This window comes from Ananas comosus, linkage group 20, assembly GCF_001540865.1.
Source record: "Ananas comosus cultivar F153 linkage group 20, ASM154086v1, whole genome shotgun sequence".
Lineage (NCBI taxonomy): Eukaryota > Viridiplantae > Streptophyta > Magnoliopsida > Poales > Bromeliaceae > Ananas > Ananas comosus.
In genome coordinates, this window is record NC_033640.1 from 9364183 (window position 1) to 9384636 (window position 20454).

The 20454-nt window shown below is 37.6% G+C and overlaps 3 protein-coding genes across 3 annotated transcripts; all 3 read left to right on the forward strand.

Moving 5' to 3' along the window:
* Nucleotides 1421–6969, forward strand: LOC109725502 (sugar transport protein 5-like). Its single transcript, XM_020254711.1, is given in 5 exon segments — nt 1421–1595; nt 1899–2218; nt 5609–6244; nt 6315–6444; nt 6447–6969. Coding segments are annotated over 5 exon segments (1530 nt in total). The 5' UTR covers nt 1421–1462; the 3' UTR covers nt 6758–6969.
* Nucleotides 8932–14463, forward strand: LOC109725595 (polyadenylate-binding protein RBP47-like). The gene is made up of 7 exons (XM_020254835.1): nt 8932–8986; nt 9818–10320; nt 11274–11727; nt 12500–12555; nt 12629–12759; nt 12864–12960; nt 13574–14463. The coding sequence occupies exons 1-7, from the start codon at nt 8932–8934 to the stop codon at nt 13727–13729; spliced, it is 1452 nt and encodes a 483-aa protein (XP_020110424.1). The 3' UTR covers nt 13730–14463.
* LOC109725463 (universal stress protein PHOS34-like) lies at nt 16988–19167 on the forward strand. The gene is made up of 4 exons (XM_020254657.1): nt 16988–17328; nt 17455–17558; nt 17647–17765; nt 18721–19167. Exons 1-4 carry the CDS (start codon nt 17124–17126, stop codon nt 18794–18796), a joined length of 504 nt encoding a protein of 167 aa, XP_020110246.1. The 5' UTR covers nt 16988–17123; the 3' UTR covers nt 18797–19167.

The following is a 20454-nucleotide window of genomic DNA, read 5'->3' on the forward strand; positions in this document are numbered from 1 at the left end:
ATTCGCGATTAATACGCGAATTATACGCGTATTTTTTTAAACACGAATTAAACGGCGAATTTCGTATTTTTCCCAAAAGTTTGAAAAAAAACGCGATTTTTTCGTCAAAAATTATTATTCGCGAATTAATCGCGATTCGCGAACAATTCGCCCAAAAAATCGGCGATCGCGGTCGCGGACTTGCGGCCGAGGGTCGCATCGTCGCCGCTCTTGTCGCCGCTCGCGTCGCCGCCGGTCTCGTCGCCGCTCGCGTCGTCGCCGCCGCTCTCGTCGCCGCTCGCGTCGTCGTCGTCCTCCGCCGCCCTCGCCGGCGCCGGGAGCAAGGGCCGCGGCGGCGGATCCCATCTCCTCGTCCGAGTCGTCTCCAAAATGGGAAAGATGAACAGTAAAAATTATCGGGGCTTTGGGAGGTTGGGATTGTGCGCGGTCCACGAGGCTATTTCAGCCTCGTGGACCGCGTGAGGGGAGGTCCACACTCCACAGTGGACCTCCCTCTCATATATATATATATATATATATATATATATATATATATATATATATATATATATATATATATATATATATATATATATTCTATTTTTTTAACTTATTGTTTGTGAGGCGGCTCGTGTTCAGCTCGTCAATAAAAGAGCCAAATATGAACTGAATTTTTTAACTCGGTATTTTAACAAATCAATTTCTATTCGGTTTGTTTATAAAATAAGTCGAACATGAGCCGCCCCAACTTACTTGTGTTGGGCACGTTGACACCCTACACATATCATGTTCATGGCGCACTAATTGAAAAAAAAAAAAATCATAAATTTTTAAATTGTAAGAGCAATAGTTAATTGCGTGATTTACGGAGTCCGTATCAAAGTACGATACGAAATTAATAAGTGATTTCGTATCTTTTATCTGCTAGACTTGTCAAACTAACTCTAAAAATTTGAATGTTAACTAATTTATTTTCTCTCTCTCTAAAAAAAACTATTTTGTTTTCAATCCAAATAATAAATTGGGTGGCTTCAAATCGAGATGATCATTCATATAATAAAAAGAAAAGGAAAAAAAAGACGTTATTAGAGAGAACATTGGTTTTACAACAGTTAACTTACCCTGATACAGCAAGTTTTAATTAATTTTCTTTAATCATCATTATTATTATAATCATTTATAAATTATACCACTTTTCACATGAATCACACTAGGAATATAATTAGAGCGTCGATCTCATTTCAACAAAATTAGGAAAATATTGTAGAATTTATATGCAACAAGTAGCTCCTCCTCCTCGTTTTGGATTTTTTTTAAAAAATTACTAAACTTAGAAAGTAAATTAATGGTGATATAATATTGGTATCACTTGCTAACTAAATGCACTAGATGCTATGTACTTATTCTTAAATACCTAATTCTTTTTATGCTATATCTAAATTAAACACAAGCTTAGTAGAGACTAGAGAGAGAGAGAGAGAGGATGGACGGAGGAGGATTCGTCGTGAACGGCCCGGCTTCGGACTACGGCGGAGGACTCACGTTCTCCATGATCGTTACGTGCGTCGTGGCGGCCTCCGGCGGGCTTATTTTCGGATACGATGTCGGAGTTTCAGGTGATAATAATTTCTCCCTCTTGTTTTTTTTTTTGCTCCGTAAGTTTCCAACACCATATATATACCGTTAAATCTTTTTCGTAACAACTAATTCTGCATCATTATTTCATTAAAAATGAAAAAGAAGTACACGAGATTTTTATTTTTTACAATTTTCTTCTACTGAAAATTGTTGAATTTGAAGTATTTGAACCTTCATAAAATACTTCGAAATTTCAATTTTTTAAAGAACATGTGTATATAGGAGTAAATTTGTAGCAATTTTGGTACCTGATCATGTACGTATATAAATATAAATTAAAGGGGGTGTGACGACGATGGAATCATTTCTGAGACTGTTCTTTCCGGAAGTTCTGAGAAAGATGTCAGAAGCGAAGCGCGACGAGTACTGCCTGTACGACAGCCAGAAGCTGACGGCCTTCACATCGTCGCTGTACATTGCTGGACTGGCGGCATCCCTGGTGGCCGGCAGCCTCACCAAGGCCGTCGGCCGCCAGGCCATCCTGCTGCTGGGCGGGGCGCTGTTCTTCGCCGGCGCGGCCGTCAACGCCGCCGCCGTGAATGTTGCCATGCTTATCATCGGCCGGATTCTCCTCGGCTTCGGCGTCGGCTTCACCAATCAGGTCCGTGATAATTCTTTTCTTTACATTTTAGCCTCAGTCTCAATTACCTCTTTCGTTAGAAAGTGCATCATTTATCATTCTGCATGGTAAAATTATCCGCGTATTGCAGCATACTAATGCTATCAAAAAAATAAAAAATTGATAAAATAACAATTTTAATTTTACCGCCGGTTCCTAAAACAAGTGGCAAATGACTTGGTGGTTGATACCCGAGGTTCTAAGTTCGAATCCTAGTTGATTCACATTTCTAGCTAAGTTTATTTCTAAATGAAATAAACGAAGCGGGTAGTGTGCTATCTATCTGTCAAAAAATAATAATAATAATTTTCTTTTACGTTCTCAAAAAGAAAGAATAAAAATTGTATTGTTCTTTCTTCTTTTTTTTTATGAAAGTGATTTGTTCAGATGACAAGTTCATGTAAATAAATTAACTAGAAAGAATCTGGGGATGAAGGAGGAATTATCATATAGAAAATTTATGAAAAATAATGTATAGATATAGAGTTATAGATTATTTCATTATCTCAAAAAAATCTAAACTTTTAAAAAGCCAACAAATTAAACTGTAAAATTTTACTAAAAAGAATTTAAAAAGATCTCGTTACATTTTAATTAGTCTTAGTGATAATTTCTTTTTTTCATCTTTTCATGCGCGCGTGTTTGACTAATTTGATGCTCTGAAATATTCTTGATGTATAGATGATTATTTATATAACATATCTAAACATCATGTATAATAAAGTAATAAAAAAAATTTGTATTATATATAAATGCGAAAGACATAATCAACTTATAAATATCTATAGTAATATTCGAGTCACAATCAACATGTGGGGTTTCACACATTCCAATAACTGGTGATAGTTTTTAAGTGGGCTCAAATGTGGAGGTTAGACTTTTTCTTAATGCTTAATAAATGCTGATACTTATCTATTTAGTGCTTAATAAAGTTTTATCCTTATAGGATTTCTATATGAGATTATTAATTATATTACTTGTGATTATAATATCAACGTTATAAAATTGGTTTGTCACAAATATTATTTGGCATAACTGTCCTAAAAATGACTCTAAAATGCTAGAGCCGGATAGTAACACTAACATATATATACATAATATAAAAAATTTTAATTGATTTATGGATGTATTTTTAAAATTTCATATAAATTTATTGATATATATAAAATTAGCAAAAGTTTTTTTTTTTTTTCGCTTAAATTAGTTAGACAGTTTGGGGGCGTTGCAAATAGGACAAAAATTTCAGACCTATTCCACAATAATAGGAGGTGTGGGCCCAAGATTACACATAGTGCTTTTTTGCACATATACTCAAAATATACATATTTGCATATGTATATTTTTTATAAAATTTGAAATTTGTGTAGAGAAGTTTACCAAATTACTATAATAAACAACTTATCTCATTAAAAAACAGGTCCAAAATAAGCTTAGTTTTTCTTTTTATAAAAATTTTGTCGATGTCGCTTATATGATCGCTAAAATTATGCCAACCTTGTGAACTGTACAAATATATTTAATAAGACATGTGTCGGCATATGCTGACCTACTGTGCAATGTCAATAACACAGCGGTGCGTACTAATATACTATGCCAATGACACAGGAATCTTTGACTTTGTATGCCATATTTACAAGGGATAAATATCTATATATCCTTCAAAACTTTAAAAATATCTCATTTACCCTTTTTTTTTTTCTATTCAATATACCCCTCAATATATTCCTCCGTTATTCCAAAAATACTTCTGCATTTACCACCCGTTAAGTTAACTTTGGTTAAACATGAGTTAGATATTTATAAGAGTTAAAAAAATTAAAATACCTCTTTTGTCCTTAACTTAAGTGTAAATAAGAAATATTGGTAATAGTAGAAGGGTATATTTGAAAAGGTCAAAAAGTAAAATACTTTTTGTGCCCCTAACTTAAGGGCAAATAAGAAAAATTGGTGATGATAGAAGGGTATATTTGAAAGAGCAAAATAGTAATTTTATAGAGATAACAGTTATTGCTAACGGTTCATTAATAGAATTTAATTCTAGTGATATATTGGAAATATATTGGAACGTAAAAAAGATATTCTTAATATTAGCCTTCTAAAGGGATAAATTAAAAAGTAGAAAACTTTTCAGAAATATATAAGCAATTGCCTCTATTTACAAAATTGCTGTACATAACACCTTATTTTGGTGGAGCTCACTTCTTTAGGTTTCGATAGGCCAGCTACTTCTCCAGATTGCAGTAAGCTTGAAGTGTGTGAGTAGTTTAGCTGGAGGGAATCCTCAGTTCCAGGGAATTGATTTTTAAATGATTTTTAGAAGTGATAAAGGATGCAGATAGTTTCTATCTAAGATCCCATCTCGGGCCCAGCAAACTCGCGAGTTCGTGGAACTTTCACCTCCGTGCGCGAAGTACCAAGGTCCATATCTATATTTATATATATGGGACCCACGGAGGAGAAGACAACTTGGAAAACTTAATAACTCAACAATCAGAAGAACTCGCTCTCTTGAGCCGGAAATTACGCCATCCACTTCGTCACAAACGAACAAGTCCTAAGTTTCTTAGTCTTCTTCTTATATTCTTTAGATAAAAATATATAGTACGATTTTTTTTTTTTTAATTTTTTCCATTGTTGGTGTACGAAAAATAACAAATAATTATCTATATATCCCTCGTAATATACGACTTTCTTATTTATCTGTAAAAGTTTCCGTGATTAATCATATTCCTCTAAAGTTTATCTATTATTATTTATATATGTCCTTCCGTTAGCTGATTTCGAGTTAACTTCATTCTCAACTTATTCCGAATAAAATGAGGTATAGATTTGAAAGAACTTTTTTTTCTTTTTTTTTCTATTTTTGTGTCAGTATGGCTAAAACGAAAAAGTAGCTTATTTGAAAACTATTTTCAGATTTTATGAAAAACTGTTATTTCCCGAAAACAAAATAATAGTTTTTAATTAAATTTAGAGAAATTTTTTTTTTCAAAAAAAGTATTTTTTAAAACCAAATGCGTGAAAAACTGAAAAAAAAAAAATTTCATGAAATTTTTTTTCCAAGAAAATATCAGGCGTGGATGAGGTTTGCCCAGAAGCCAGCTTGGTATGGTTCGGGACAGGTCCCTGCTTGGCTACTGGTTCAGATAGTTTGGTCTGGCTGGGTATCATCAAGATCAGCCCAGATCCACTCATGTCCAATTTTTTTTTTTTTTGATTTTTATTGTTATTATATGTTGGCTTTTGCACTTGCTGTACCATAGAATAATTATTTTTTTTAAAAAAAATATATAGTATGCTACCGTTTTATTCATTTAGAAAAAAAATTTGACTGCCGAATGAGTCGCAAATAATTTTGGTTTTTATAATTAGGCCGCTCCGGTGTACCTGGCGGAGGTGTCGCCCCCACGGTGGCGCGGCGCCTTCACGACGGGGTTCCAGTTCTTCCTCCTCATCGGCGTCGTCGTGGCGAGCGTCGTCAACTACGCCACCGCCCGCCTCCGCCGCTGGGGCTGGCGCCTCTCCGTCGGCCTGGCGGCCGCCCCCGCCGCCCTCCTCCTCCTCGGCGCCCTCCTCATCCCCGACACCCCCAGCAGCCTCCTCCACCGCGGCATGCCCGACGCCGCCCGCGCCGCCCTCCGCCGCCTCCGCGGCCCCGCGGCCGACGTCGACGCCGAGCTCAAAGACGTCGCGCGCGCCGTCGAGGACGCGCGCCGCAACGAGGAGGGCGCCTTCGCGAGGATCCTGCTGCAGCGCCGCTACCGCCCCCACCTCGTCATGGCGTTCGCGGTGCCGCTGTTCCAGCAGCTGACGGGCGTCATCGTGCTCGCCTTCTTCTCCCCGATCCTCTTCCAGACTGTCGGCTTCGGCAGCAACGCCGCTCTCATGGGCGCCGTCATTCTGGCCGCCGTCGACCTCGTGGCCATTCTCGTCTCCACCTTCACGGTCGACCGCTACGGCCGTAAGGTGCTCTTCATCCTCGGCGGCGTTCAGATGATCATCTCCCTGGTACGTGCATGCACGAATAATTCTAATTAATCTTTATTATTTTAGACCAATAGTGAACAACGTACTGCAGGTCGCGGTGTCGTGGATAATGGGGTCGAAAATCGGGGGGAACGGCGGCGCGACCATGGCGAAGCCCTACGCCACGGCGGTGGTAGTACTGCTGTGCTTCTTCTCGGCGGCGTACGGGTGGTCGTGGGGCCCACTGGGTGGATCATTCCGAGCGAGATCTTCCCGGTGGAGATCCGGTCGGCCGGGCAGGGGATCAGCGTGGCGGTCGGTCTCGGCTGCACCTTCGTCCAGACGCAGACCTTCCTCGCAATGCTCTGCCGCTTCAAGTTCGCCACCTTCGCCTACTACGCCGGCTGGGTCACCCTCATGACCGTCTTCGTCGCCGCCTTCCTCCCCGAGACCCGAGGGGTGCCCCTCGAGTCCATGCGGTCCGTCTGGGCGCGGCATTGGTACTGGGGTCGGTTCATCAAAGACGATCGGAACGTCGTGGAAGATCGCACCTGAACTCTAGTTCAACCAAAAACTATCACAATTTGATCTTATTGAAAACAACTTCAAACTATCATTATAGTCAACACTTACAATGTGCAATGTCAATAGTGTTTCAGTTAAAAATACAGTGACCGAGTTCCAATCGAACAGTGCTTGATAGTTGACACTGTAGTTCTGACTTGGAAACTGACAAATATGGGGATAAAGAAAAATAGTGTTTGGATGAAAATTGGGTTGTTTTCAGAGATAAGAACAATTTTAGATAGTTTTATATAAAAAATGGAGGTGTTGGTGGGGATAACCGAGAACTACTATTCTCGAATAAAAAATTAGCGTTTGGATATAAAGGGGAATAAGAGCCTATTTCTATCCCTATCCCCTAACCAAACGCTGTCTTAGGATTGAGTGGTCCCTACAAGGTAATAATAATATTAATCCAAAGATAAGAAACGAATAAAGAGATTGATCTAAGAATTAAAAAATCGAAAGCACCATATCTCTATACTTTCGATAGCATAGTAGTTCTACTATATATATATATATATATATATTCGAGCTTTTCGAGCTTTTCAAGCCTAATTCGAACGAGCCGAGTAATACTCAAGCTCAGCTTGAAATAAATTTCGAGCTTTTTTTTTTGTTCAAGCTCGGCTCATTTAATTTCGAGTCGAGCTCGAGCGAGCCAAATATCAAGTCGAACGCGAGTCGAACGCGAACCGGCTCGCTCATTTGCCAGCCCTATCCATCAGCATGAATACATCCATGTTAAGAAGATCAATGAGATTCTGGCTTGTGTATACTGTAAGTCTTTTTGGGGTGGAACCGAGTGTTTAAATGTGGTATTAAAATTCGGTTCACAATTTCCTTATGAGCCAGTTCGCTTCTCATCTGATTTTATTTAATTCTTCCAATTAATTCTATTTTGTCCTCTTCTCATTTAACACGGTCCAATTCATTAAATTTGGTTTCGTTTGATTATCATGTTATTTTAATTTATTGAACTATATCGCATCCTAGTCAGGCCTATCATATGTCAAAAAGAATACAGCAAGAGTGTTATTTATTAGAATCCTAATCTATGGGCGTGTTTGGTTCGAAGTCGGAGTCGGAATCGGAATCGGAATAAAAATAAGGTGGAATCGAAATCGGAATGATCCATTACTTAATTCCGTTTGGTTCATCCCCAGAATCGGAATCGGAATAAATCATTCCCATTGTCGGTGTTTGGTTCAGGTAAATATAAAAAACGTAATCAAATTAATATACTAACATTATCTTATAATATATTAATTTAAATTCAAATTAAATATTGAAATTTTACATCAAAATTTTGAAATAATGTCTAAATTTTAAATCTATTTTTTTTAAAAAAATTAAACTTTGAAGTTGAATGGATAATTCAAAATATGAAACTAAATTTTGATTTATTCAAATTCAAACTTAAAATTACAATTTAAATTTTAATTTGAATTCATAAATTTAATTTAAGTTTGAAATAAAATTTGAATAAAACTTTATATAAATTAAAATTTAATTTAAATTCAAATTCATAAGTTAGATTCGAAATACTTAATTAAATTTTAATTTTTAATTTAAGTTCAAATTAAAATTTAAAATTATATATTTAATTTTTAAATTTTAACTAATATTTTAATTTAAAAAATTAAAAAAATAAATTTAATCCGAGTAAATACCCATTCCGTCCGGATTCAACTTTCAATCCGGCCTCTTAGGCCGGATTGAAAAAAGAGGTGATTGGAGAATTCTCATTCCACTCGGAAATCGGAATCGGAATGGGACTCCCGCGTACCAAACACCCACAAACGGATTTACCCATTCCGATTCCGATTCCAGGGTGTAAAAGAAGCGAACCAAACACGCCCTATATGTATCTTCTCTATCCTATGCCGTCATTACATATTTAACGTTGGAGAATATAGTTAGGCATAAATAAGAGTAATGCTATCTATATACTTCAAAAAATAGTATAAATCTTACACCGTTTATTTGAGGGCCTATGTATATGACCTCATTATCATGGAACAAATCAAACATTACTTTCCTTTCATTTTCATCATAGTTTGATCCTCTTCTTCTTCCATGGAGTAATATGTGAGGTCAGGCATTTAATGGCAAAAGGCAAAGAAACAAAACAACAATACGGCATAAGGTCACAGTCTCACACAATGGAAGGGCACAGTGATCTTCAACAGAGGAAGCATCATTTGAAGTTTGTTAATTGTAACTTAGTTTCTGTTAAGTATAAAAATATATAAACATTATCATATTAAATATATTTTTATACAAAAATATATAAAAATTAATAATACTAGAAGTCTGGCATGCATCGAACTCAGAACCTCTTGTTCTAATACCATATGAAATAACTGTTATATTCTAAAAATTTAAACCATAAAAAAATAAATTTATATATTTTTATATTTAACAGTTTTGTATCTGGCGTGTGGAGATGTATATTTCTAATACTTAAAGCTATCCAAAATATCCGATATATCATATCCAATCCGGACCCTATCCAAACCCTATCCGGACCCGAACCGGACCCAATAAAATATGGATAGTATATGAGTTAAAAAAATTACCTATTAAAGTTTTAGGTATGGATCCGAATATTTTATACCTATATCCGATTTGGACCCGACCTGAGTCCAACTTTAAAATAGGTAGGATTCGGAATAGTTTTCAAATCCGGATTCGAATCCGAACCCGGTGAAATATTCGATAATAAATAAAAAAAAACTCGCATGTGCTCTAAATCTGCTATGTTTTTATAGAGCAGACTTAGCTGACTAATATTATCACGCATATTAAATCTGCTATGTTTTCATATAGTAGACTTAGCTGACTAATAAATGCACGTGCTCTAACTTCTCCTCAAAATGTTATAATTTATATTTTTTAATCTAATTTTCATTTTTTCGACAAAATAATTTACACTGAAAATATATAAGAAATTAAGGGCCCAAAGCCCAGTGGACAAGTGGGCCCATTGAAAACCCGCGATCAACGCGGATTCGTTCAACCTCTATCTCTCCCTCCTCTCGTGCTTAGCATCACGGACCGTTAAATACCCCACACGCTCGATCCGACGCTCCACATCTCACCTTCGCCCGAGCCGCCTCCTTATAATCTTGTATCTCTCCACTTCTCTCTCTAATCTCAATTTCCACGAGCTTCTCTCTCTCTCTCTCTCTCTCTCTTTCTCTCTCTCTCCACCGTATACGATGCAACAGGGCGCGGCGGCGAAGGGCGGAGCCGATCCTCAGACGCTGCCGCCGCCGCCGCCGCAGCAGCAGCAGCAGTGGGCGGCGATGCAGTACCACCACGCGGCGGCGATGATGGTGCCGCCGCCGCAGATGGTGGCGGCGGCGTTCCCGCCGCCGCAGTTCGCGCAGCACTTCGTGCCCTACCTGCATCCGCCGCCGCACTACCCGGCGGCGGCGGCGGGGGGAGGCGGCGGAGGGGGTGAGGAGAACAAGTCGATCTGGGTGGGGGACCTCCACTTCTGGATGGACGAGAACTACCTCCATAGCTGCTTCGGCCACACCGGCGAGGTGAGGGTTTTCGCGTTCGATTCCTCTTCTCCTTCGCAATGTGTAGATCTCCACAAGATTTTTTAGATTTCGTATTAGACCCTTCTATTTGGTTTGTTGTGAGGAATCGATTTAAGGATCTAAGTTTGGTAATGAGTAGATCGTGTGATTTGTGTCTGTGTTGCTTTGTATGAGAATAGAATGTGTGGCGGAATGTGGAATTGTTGTAGTCATGTGTGCATTTTTGGACGGTGAGATTTTGAGCTGGCGCAATGGGCAACAATACGTAGTTTACTGCTATAAAAGGAAATAAGTGTCATTGTGTCAATAAATGGGGTTAAAAGTGGAGAATGTGTCAATAAATGGGGCTAAAAGTGGAGAATATGTCAACATACATTGCACTGGTTCTGAGTTTCCTTCGGTGCTGTGTTCTTTCGTGCTTTGTAATCTCAAACCTCTCTTTACATCTGAATTGATCTGGCAAATGTGGATCTTCTTTATGGTATGCGCTGTGTTTCTCCACAGTAACTGTGAGTGGAAAGAGATTCCGGCACCCGTAGCAGAATTTTGAACATTAGATTGGTGAAGAAAAGCTATATTGGACCATGATTTTTCGAAACATGTTGTGGTTAAATTCTTGCTGAACTTAGGTTCTTGTCCATGAACTTAATTTGGCTTTAGTTGATAAATACTTGGTGTTAGGAAGACTTATAGTGATCTCATTTTTTGCATTAGCAGAATTTTCATGTAGGAACTATCCAATATCTCCTTATCATTTACTCAACTTAACACTTACAACATATGCACTGCCCTAAATTGTTTTTGCTCTTTTATTCGACTTAATTTCATTGGTTACATACTAAGCAAGAACACTGCTTTCTCCACTTCTGATAAGATATCAACTTTCTTACTTGAAGATCTCCATTGTTCAATTAACTTCTTCTTTTAGTGACCTCCTTTTGAAAATTTTGCAGGTTCTATCGATTAAAGTTATTCGCAGTAAGCAAACAGGACAGTCCGAAGGATACGGTTTTGTGGAGTTCTACACACGAGCAGCAGCTGAAAAAGTACTTCAAAGCTTCTCTGGGCACATAATGCCTAACACTGATCAGCCTTTTAGGTTAAATTGGGCATCGTTTAGTATGGGGGATAGACGTGCAGAAGTTGCTTCTGATCATTCCATATTTGTCGGCGATCTAGCATCTGATGTCACAGATGCAGTATTGCAAGAAATATTTGCTACTAAATACCCATCCGTAAAAGGTGCAAAAGTTGTCATAGATGCTAATACTGGTCGTTCAAAAGGTTACGGATTTGTAAGATTTGGAGATGATAATGAGAAGAGGCTCGCCATGACAGAAATGAATGGCGTATATTGCTCTAGCAGGCCCATGCGTATCGGCCCGGCAACCCCCAGAAAATCTTCAGGTATATTGCAAGTTTACAATTTTAATGGTTGCTACAAAGTGTCTTTGTTTTTTTTTTTTTTTCAATATTTTTGAAGTTTGTTTAATCATGATTGTAGTTGAGTATTGATATTTTTTGTTGTATTGTAGTTTTGTGTTGTCTTTTATTGCTGTATAGTGAGTAAAGTAGTTAGTTATATCTATCGGGCATTGCATAAGTCCTTAATTTTATTAAAGATAATCATTATAGAGCATGAGTTAGAATTTTTGGTCTTGCTTTATGTGTAAGTAGTTTTTGTCTAGTGGACACTTCTCTGTCCTAAGCTTTTCTGTTTTTGAAAATTGTATTCTCGGGTTGATAATATTTGGACACACAACCTAAGAATGCTGTTTCCAGATCTAGTGTTAACGTGAGCATTGCTTTATAAGTTGTTTTGTAGGCACATCTCATACTGTCTTACGATGGTAGAGTGTCTTTTGTTGGAAAGTTTATATGTCTCCTTTTGGTTACAACTCGTATAAAGTGTACAGTATCTTGGAGAGCAAATAAGTATTATTGTTGAGCCAATTCAGATCTGGATGAGATAATGAAATAGGCTGATCTAGGTATGAAGGATTGTTGAAAGTGACAACATAGTGAACTGACCAAGTACTGGTAGGACATTTTTGCAGTTTTTAGAATTCTCTTCTCATGCTTATATTACTATCAGACCCTCATACATGTTTTCTGGTTAATTGTGAATCATTAACTGATGATTGGTTTTTTAGTATTCTTAACCAGCATTTTATTTTAGGTGGTTCTGGATCTAATGGGTCAGGACAATCAGATGGTGATCCAATGAACACGACAGTGAGCTAATGTTTCTCTTTTGCCTTTCTATTTTTGTACTTTATGAATTCTTCCTATGTGATTGCTGTTGTAGGTATTTGTTGGAGGGCTTGACCCTAATGTCAGTGAAGATGATCTGAGGAAAACCTTTTCTCAGTATGGAGACATTGCTTCTGTAAAGATTCCTCCTGGGAAACAATGTGGGTTCGTGCAATTTGTTCAGCGGTAAACTCAATGAAACGCAATTTATAGAAAATGGTAGAAGCCAGGTAAATTGCTGTTATTTGACCTTCTCGTATGAATCCTGCATGTTGTTTATGTTCTTGTAGAAACAATGCTGAAGAAGCAATGCAGGGCTTGAATGGAACAATGATCGGTAAGCAGACGGTGCGTCTTTCATGGGGTCGCAATCCAGCAAGCAAACAGGTATTGGCTTATTTGGAAATATTACATGATAATAGGATATAATAGATCATTATAGCTATTATTTTGAAGCAAGCACTAATACATAAAGAGAAAACTTTTTAGACCAACATCAGTTTATGACCAAATGGCTTTAATCCCTGCTTCCAATTATTGACTTTCGGATTCTTTTCACCGTTCAACTTTATATTGGTCTCAATATCCTTTCTTAACATTTTCTAGCAATTTTTGTTGGGAACTCTATCTACCTTCGTACCGCCTTCTAACTGAATGAAGTGCTAGTTTGGTTGCCCTTGGCTTCTAGGACAGCTTGGCTCCATTGTGAAAAACTGAATGAAGTGCTTTCTGTGCAAAACCGAAGCAAACCCGAACATTTTCTGTTGTACAAATGAAAAATCAGCATTTTGGGTTCTGAATCAGCAAAAATGAAAAATCTATGGAGAAGATTTCGATAAAAGGATGCAAACCTAATAGCAACTTTGTAGAAGCTTTAGTTACATCGAACCGGCCTTAGTTGATTCTGTTCTCCTTACTGGCGTGTTACGCTACCTTGTCGGATACATCCGAATAAGATTTTAATATTTTATGTGGTGGGCTTGTTTTTGCTCTTATTCATTTGAGGGCTGATTTTGGAAATCAATGGAATGGTATGTACTACGGAGCACAGCTCTATAACGGATATGGTTATGCTGCGCAATTTCCAGATCCGACTGTGTATGCTGCACCTTATGGGGCTTATTCCTACTATGGAAATCAACAACAAGTGAGCTGAAGAGACATAATAAAAACCGGCCTAGTAGCGTCTTATGAAAAACTTGATGGTCTTCGGTGAGTCAAATGTAGTAAACTAATTAGGGTAAAATGTATGAATGGTCTTGCTATCATGATATGGCTACGTGGTCCTGCACTTCTCACTTAAAACACTTTAATCCATGAACTTTCACATATGTTGCTCTTTAGTTCATGACCGCTGAAAAAAAAAAAAAACTGTTATTTGTTGTAAAATAACCTTGTTATCCTCATTTGGGTTTAATCTAAAATAAGCAAATCATTTTACAAAAGAGCTAAAATGGTCATCCAATAAGGGAAGGTAATTAAAATTTTCTTTATGGTCAAGGGCTAAATTATAACATATGTGAAAGTTCGGAAACTAAAATATTTATGTGGAAAGTATGAGGATCAAGTCGCAATATCGGGATAGTACAGGGACTAACGATTATGTAAAAGCACGACTAACGGTTATGTAAAAGCACGCTGGAGAAAGAACTAGAATGTCTGAGGTTGCTGTTGACTCCCAATTTATCTGCCGAATTCTCGAGAAGGAAAATTTTGACCTGCTGCCGAATGTGAACTACAACATGTTTATCTCTGTGCGCATCAAATGTGATTTTGTGTTGCTGTGGAAAATATTTATATGATCATGTTATATGTGTCTCGAAATTCTGAGAGGTTTGATTGTTTCTTTAAGAAATATTAATGCGATTGCATAAAATGCTATGTTCTCCATATTCTTGTGTTTTTCAGTGGAACGCTTCAGTTCTTGAGCTTGTGCTTTTGCCCTCCCTGCAGCAGTTCCTGGCAGTAGTACCTTAGCGCCTGTTCTGAGTTCCGGCCGACCTGCTGTATCGTGGCGAGCTGCGAAGGTCGGATTTGAATCACATGCATGTTTGCTTTTGTGTCGGTTACAAGTCGTCGACCCTCGCTCGCTGGTACTGCTGTTGCCGATCAGTCCTTATCCTGCGGTTGCTACAAGCGCAGACGCCTGCGCACTCGTGCAAACACTGCAAACATGCACAGCGAGAGAGAGGGAGGGAGAAGATAATAATACTCCGGTTAACAATCAATGTTTTCAAACAGGCTTCACAATTAAAAAGCTTTTTTTTTTTGAAGTGTTATTTTAATATAAATTTATCAAATTATCCTAAATTAGATCATTTGTTATCTCTTGTAGCTTAGACAGCTACGAATTCTATGTAAAGTATCAGAATATTACAACCCACTAGTTATCTTGATTGATTTACGATGCACTATGTCTGTAAAAAATGTTAGAATAAGATTTTGATTTGAAACTCAGGCAAGAGAAGCATGAAACAAGGATAACCAATTTTTTATTTCCCTATCATATAGGATAATTAATAATTAATTAATGATTAATACCGATCGTCCCTAGAGCAAGTGACAAAGGACTTGATAGTTGATATTCGAGACCCAAGTTCGAATCCTACTTGATTCACATTTCCAGCTAAGTTTATTTCTAAATGAGATTTAGAAATAAACGAAGCGGGTAGTTTGCTACCTATCTTTCAAAAATAAATAAAAATAATGATTAATGATTAGATATCTCACGCTCTCCATTAAATGTGCCTATTATTATTTCAATTTCTAATTTATCAGATTGATTTAATAAAAAATGAGTTCAGAAATAATTTTGACATCCACTTATGTTGATATGACATGTTTAAGTGTAACTCCAAAATCATAACATATGAAAAATTGATCTTAAAGTTTCATGCAATTTGAAAAATTGTATTTTGAAAAATTCAATATCTCAAATTCTCGGCAATCATTCGGATGCCGAGACGAGCATGAACTAGACTATTGTTGTCTACAGTGCCACGAGCTCCGTCAAAAAAAAAAAAAAAAAAAAAAAAAAAAAAAAGCAATTTGAAAAGTTTGTCGATCCGAAACGGAAAGAAGATATAACATTATAAAATATATATTGACATCACGCTAATATTATAGTGCGATTTGATGTAAAAAAGATTTATAAAATTTTATGGTTGAAAATTTTTTTCTACACCGTCCAGCTAAATTTGAAAAAAAAAAACTAAAATACAATAAAAACAAATTTATTCTATTGAAATTCCACGGTTCAGATTTGTTTCATCTAAAATTAAATTATACATTATGAATTATCTATAATTATTTGAAGTGATGTATAATTTTTGTATTAAACTAAATTAATTAAAATGTAATATATCAAATAAATAATTTTTTATAATATATCTTTTATGTGGTCATCACATTTCCTCCCCAGAACTCTTAAAGCAGCATAAATTTTAAGCACACATCACGAATCTCAACGTAGGAATGAAGCTAAAAAGTTGGTATATACTTGCACCTTAGATTTCAAATATAAAGACTAGTTATTTTATATTTCAATTTAAATTTAGTTCTAAAAATGAAAAGAAATAGCTGCAACGTGCCGTCTATGCAGCAACACTTAGGAACCGTTTGATTATATGTAATTATAAATACAGTGTAATTAAAAATGTATATAGCTGAAAATATAGCAATTGCAATTATATGTATCATGTTTAGTTTGATGTAGTAGAAATTACTGTAAATACAAATATTTATTTGGTTGCATGTATTTGAAAAATACATTTTACAATTTTAACATTACATATGTATAGTAGTAAGATTATCTCCAAAGCAGAAAAAAAAAAAATTTTATTTAAAAAATAATTAAAGAGGTAAACTTATTGTTTGCTTGAAGTTACTTTCTCCAATTACTGCAATTAGAATTATGGCTAATTTAGGTATAGTTTCAATTACTGCAGTTGGGCATTCTCCTGTAGTTTTTTTTGCCGCAGTTGGAGTTAGTACATTAAACAAAATACCAAATTTATATTTATATACAGTTATAACTACAGTACAGTTATAACTATACACAACCAAAGAGTCTTTTATTGTTACTGTATTACTATAACCCGCTATACTGTTGGTTGCTTTTCGAGATCAAAATGTCACACTCTAATAGAGCAGAATGTGCTAGTCTCTGAAGATGCTAATTATGCTAATTTTTAGTCTTCTAATGATGTTTATCTTGCTTAACGTATTGTCCACGTTGACTATGCCACTGACCTCATTTTATTACAGCAATTCCTGGGTCAAATCTACTTCGTTGACCCCCTCTTAAAAAAAAAAGTAAAAATAAAAAAAAATAAAAAAATACAAGTAGCAGTTTGAACTGTAAGAGCTGTCGCCTCTCCCCTGCGAAAAGAGGCGGTAACACGGAACCGCCGCGCGAAAAGGCGCCGCACTATAAATGACCCCACTCTCTGAGCTCTTCGAGTACCTTCTCCTCTCTCTCTCTCTCTCTCTCTCTCTCTCTCGCCCCTTCTCCCCCACTAGATCTCTCCCTCTCTCCCCACAGCTCGTCCATGGCGACAGGTAACCTAGGGTGCGTGGTGGTGGCCGTCGACAGTAGCGAGGAGAGCATGAAGGCCCTCCGCTGGGCCCTCGACAACCTCCGCCCCGCCGGAGTCGCCGCCGCGGATCCCGGCGTCCTGATCATCCTCCACGTCCAACCCGCTCCGTCCATCGCCACGAGCCTCAACCCGGGCTCCATCCCCTTCGGCGGTCGAAGTAACCCTCCCAAACCCTAGTTCCTTCCCCCCCCTCTTTAAATCGGAATCGGATCATGTTCATGTCGTTGTGGTGTTGGTGTTGGTTTTGGTGTTGGTGCTTGTTGCGGTGCGGTGTGGCTTTAAGGCGATGTGGATGTGCCGGCGTTCTCGGCCGCGATCGAGGCGCATCAGCGGCGGATCACGGACGCGATCCTTAAGCACGCCCTGGATATATGCGCCGATAGAAACGTGAGATCGGGTTGTGTTAATCATATGTATTTTGATTCGTTTGCATTTGTATTGTGATCGAACCTTTCTCTTTTGCCGTAAATTTTAGGTGAATGTGAGAACCGAAGTGGTGGTGGGCGATCCGAAGGTGAAGATCTGCGAGGCCACCGTAAACTTGCACGCCGACTTACTGGTGATGGGGTGTCGTTCGATGGGACCGATCAAGAGGTGATTTGATTGATCTCTTCCCCCCTTTCTATTGTTTAAATCAATTTCTTTCCTCATTAATAAATCTTTAGCCATTTTGAAGTTGTTATTCGCTTTGATCTTTAATCACCAACTTATTACTTTAACTTCACTGTAGTACTGATGATCTTTATGTAGGAATCTCGATTTTCAGAAAAATATAGAAATCTCCGGTTTATGAATAATATACAGTTGAATTGTTTGCTACATAGCTTGATGAAGATTGGCTGCAGCTTTTGGGTTTGATCTGAATGTTTGAAGAGAATTGTAATTGTTTACAGTGCCCTGATGTTCAAGAGATTCTGTTTGTGTTTTAAGGTTCAACTTTAGTGTGCGGAAATTGTGTCAAGAATCTCTGTCATGCTATTAGAAATGTAATGAATTCTAGGAATATGTGGTGTCAAGTTACCTCTAAGCTCAATTTTTATTATTTATTATTTATTTTTCTTCGCAAATCAAAGTTTATATTACCTTTTTCCATCTCTTTACATGTTAAATTTCACGTGTCATAATCTTCTTGATTATGCTTCTGATTATGCTTCTGTAGACTTAAACCATCAGCTTGGGATCGCATGAAAAAGAGGTCAAAACAAGCGGAGTCGGTAGAGGATATGGGTCGTTCAATTTCTAGGACAAAAAAGTATCTAGCAAATTTACATGCTTTTCATGATGCATCCAAGTGTTACTTGTTTGGGTTACCAACATGACAATTCAAGTTGCGTACCTAGTATGTGATCTTGCAATAAATGCTGTTCTGTAAGCGAATTGTGATCAGTTGTTGCTTGAATAGTCTTTTGGAGGTATTTTGACCTTCTTGTGTTATGTTGATGTTACTCCTATTTTCATGTGCTGCTATTGAGAATCTTTAATTTAGTGATGAATGTGCCATCTATAAATGAATGCCCTAAATATTTTTCAAATTGCTGTTTTGTTGCAGGATGTTCTTAGGAAGTGTGAGCAACTACTGCATCAACCATGTAAGCTGCCCAGTTCTCGTGATAAGGGGAACATGAGCTCCTTTTCTACCGTGTTTGCTGTTGTTGTTCTAGCTTTCGAACTAAGAGTGCATCTACCATTGACTGCCATTGAAGTTCTTGTATATAGTCCATGGTTTTCCCTGCAGTTACCTTCATTTCGCTGTATAGAAATTGCTATAGCTCCTAGATTTGAGTTGTATTGCAAAGTTGTAGAGGTTTTGAAGAGAGTTGGGACCGAGAACTATTTTCTTTTTCACTCTGCATAGCGTGTTGTCCGTTTGTATATCGGCGCAAAGATTTGAGCTGTTTAATTGCTTTATAGCCTAAAGTTTTTGCTGTTTGCTTCAACAAATATGTTGTTTTATAAGAATTAACGATTGAATAGAAACTCGGATATGTTATTATAAGGGTCTAGAGTTGATTATTCGCAACAGTGTCCATTAGCAGTGGCTATACATATCCTCGGCATCTTTGTAGAATTTATATTTATATTTATATAACCTTCTAATTGGCTAGCGGACGGTGCTCCATCCGCATCTGGCGGAATGTGGGGCCCATGGTGGTCTCGCAGCCTGTAGTTGTGGGGCCTGCTGCTATACATGAGTAGTTTCTCATTCATGGCGCCCACGGTTTTGCTATCATTCACTGCGGGTCTTTTCACTAATTATATCTCCTTCAGGCCCTTTGGACTGCTGTCTTTTCCGTTTCTTCAGCGTTCTGCACTCTGCTGATCTGTCGGTACCTCCTCCGTCTTTACAAGGACGAGTGCGGAGGGGGTTTTTCGTTGTATCTGCCCGTGCCGAGGTCGGGGCGGCTGTACGACAATCTCTTCTTGGATTTTCTTCGACGACTTTTGCTGTCTTTTGTTGGTGGATCTGCTATGCTCCTCTGCTACGTGCCCTCCTAGATAGCGTGTTATTTCTTAATTTGTCATCTAAACTGAACTCAACTGATTTGCTTTTACATCTCAATTTGATCAGCCTAGTATAAAAATAATTTACATTCTATGTACTTCAACCGAGAGAGCCATGTATTGGGAGAAAACAAAAGAAATTGTAGAGTACGTAGAGATTGAGAATTGCTTTGTGGAAAGCAAATGCGTCGCGAGGTTTATGTAGAAAGTTTGGAGCGTAACTAACAAAAGAGAAATCCGGAGAAACAACCTGTGCCGGTTCTGTAACCGAGCTCAAAGAATCCGTTCTGTTTGGTAGTTACATCACATCGTGGGCATGTGTCCGGTTGCTCGATCTCTCATTAGTAGCCGTTGACTGTGCCGAATCACTAGACCTTTAATTAAGGTGTCGATGAGATTTAGCTATAATATTATTTTTAGTGACACTATTTAATCTATCTCTATCTATCTATCTATCTATATATCTATATCTATATTCTATATAATATATTATTTGACACTCCTCCGTACCACGTGGCATTCTCTTTTTATTTGACTCTTCGCTTTCTGAAAGGCCACTTTTTTTCAATTTGACTCTTCACTTTTTGAAGAGCCTCTCTTCCTAAACATCTCTCTCTCCTCTCTCTCTAATTTTATCCAATGCTCTCTCTCCTCTCTCCCAAAGTTTCTCTCTCTATTCTCTCTCTACCTATGCCTTCTCTCTTTCCTTCCCTCCCAAAGTTTCTATTAAAATCGGAACGACGAAAAATAGATTTAGAAAATAATTTAATACAAGAAAAGA

Excerpts from the sequence above, each read along its gene's own strand:
- LOC109725595 (XM_020254835.1), top strand. The coding sequence starts at position 8,932 with ATGGAAGGGCACAGTGATCTTCAACAGAGGAAGCATCATTTGAAGTTT. Across the intron at positions 8,987-9,817 it reads TCATTTGAAGTTTGTTAATT|CATCACGGACCGTTAAATAC; the intron begins GTAACTTAGTTT and ends TCTCGTGCTTAG. Across the intron at positions 10,321-11,273 it reads GCTTCGGCCACACCGGCGAG|GTTCTATCGATTAAAGTTAT; the intron begins GTGAGGGTTTTC and ends AAAATTTTGCAG.
- LOC109725463 (XM_020254657.1), top strand. The coding sequence starts at position 17,124 with ATGGCGACAGGTAACCTAGGGTGCGTGGTGGTGGCCGTCGACAGTAGC. Across the intron at positions 17,559-17,646 it reads ATATATGCGCCGATAGAAAC|GTGAATGTGAGAACCGAAGT; the intron begins GTGAGATCGGGT and ends CGTAAATTTTAG. Across the intron at positions 17,766-18,720 it reads TCGATGGGACCGATCAAGAG|GATGTTCTTAGGAAGTGTGA; the intron begins GTGATTTGATTG and ends GTTTTGTTGCAG.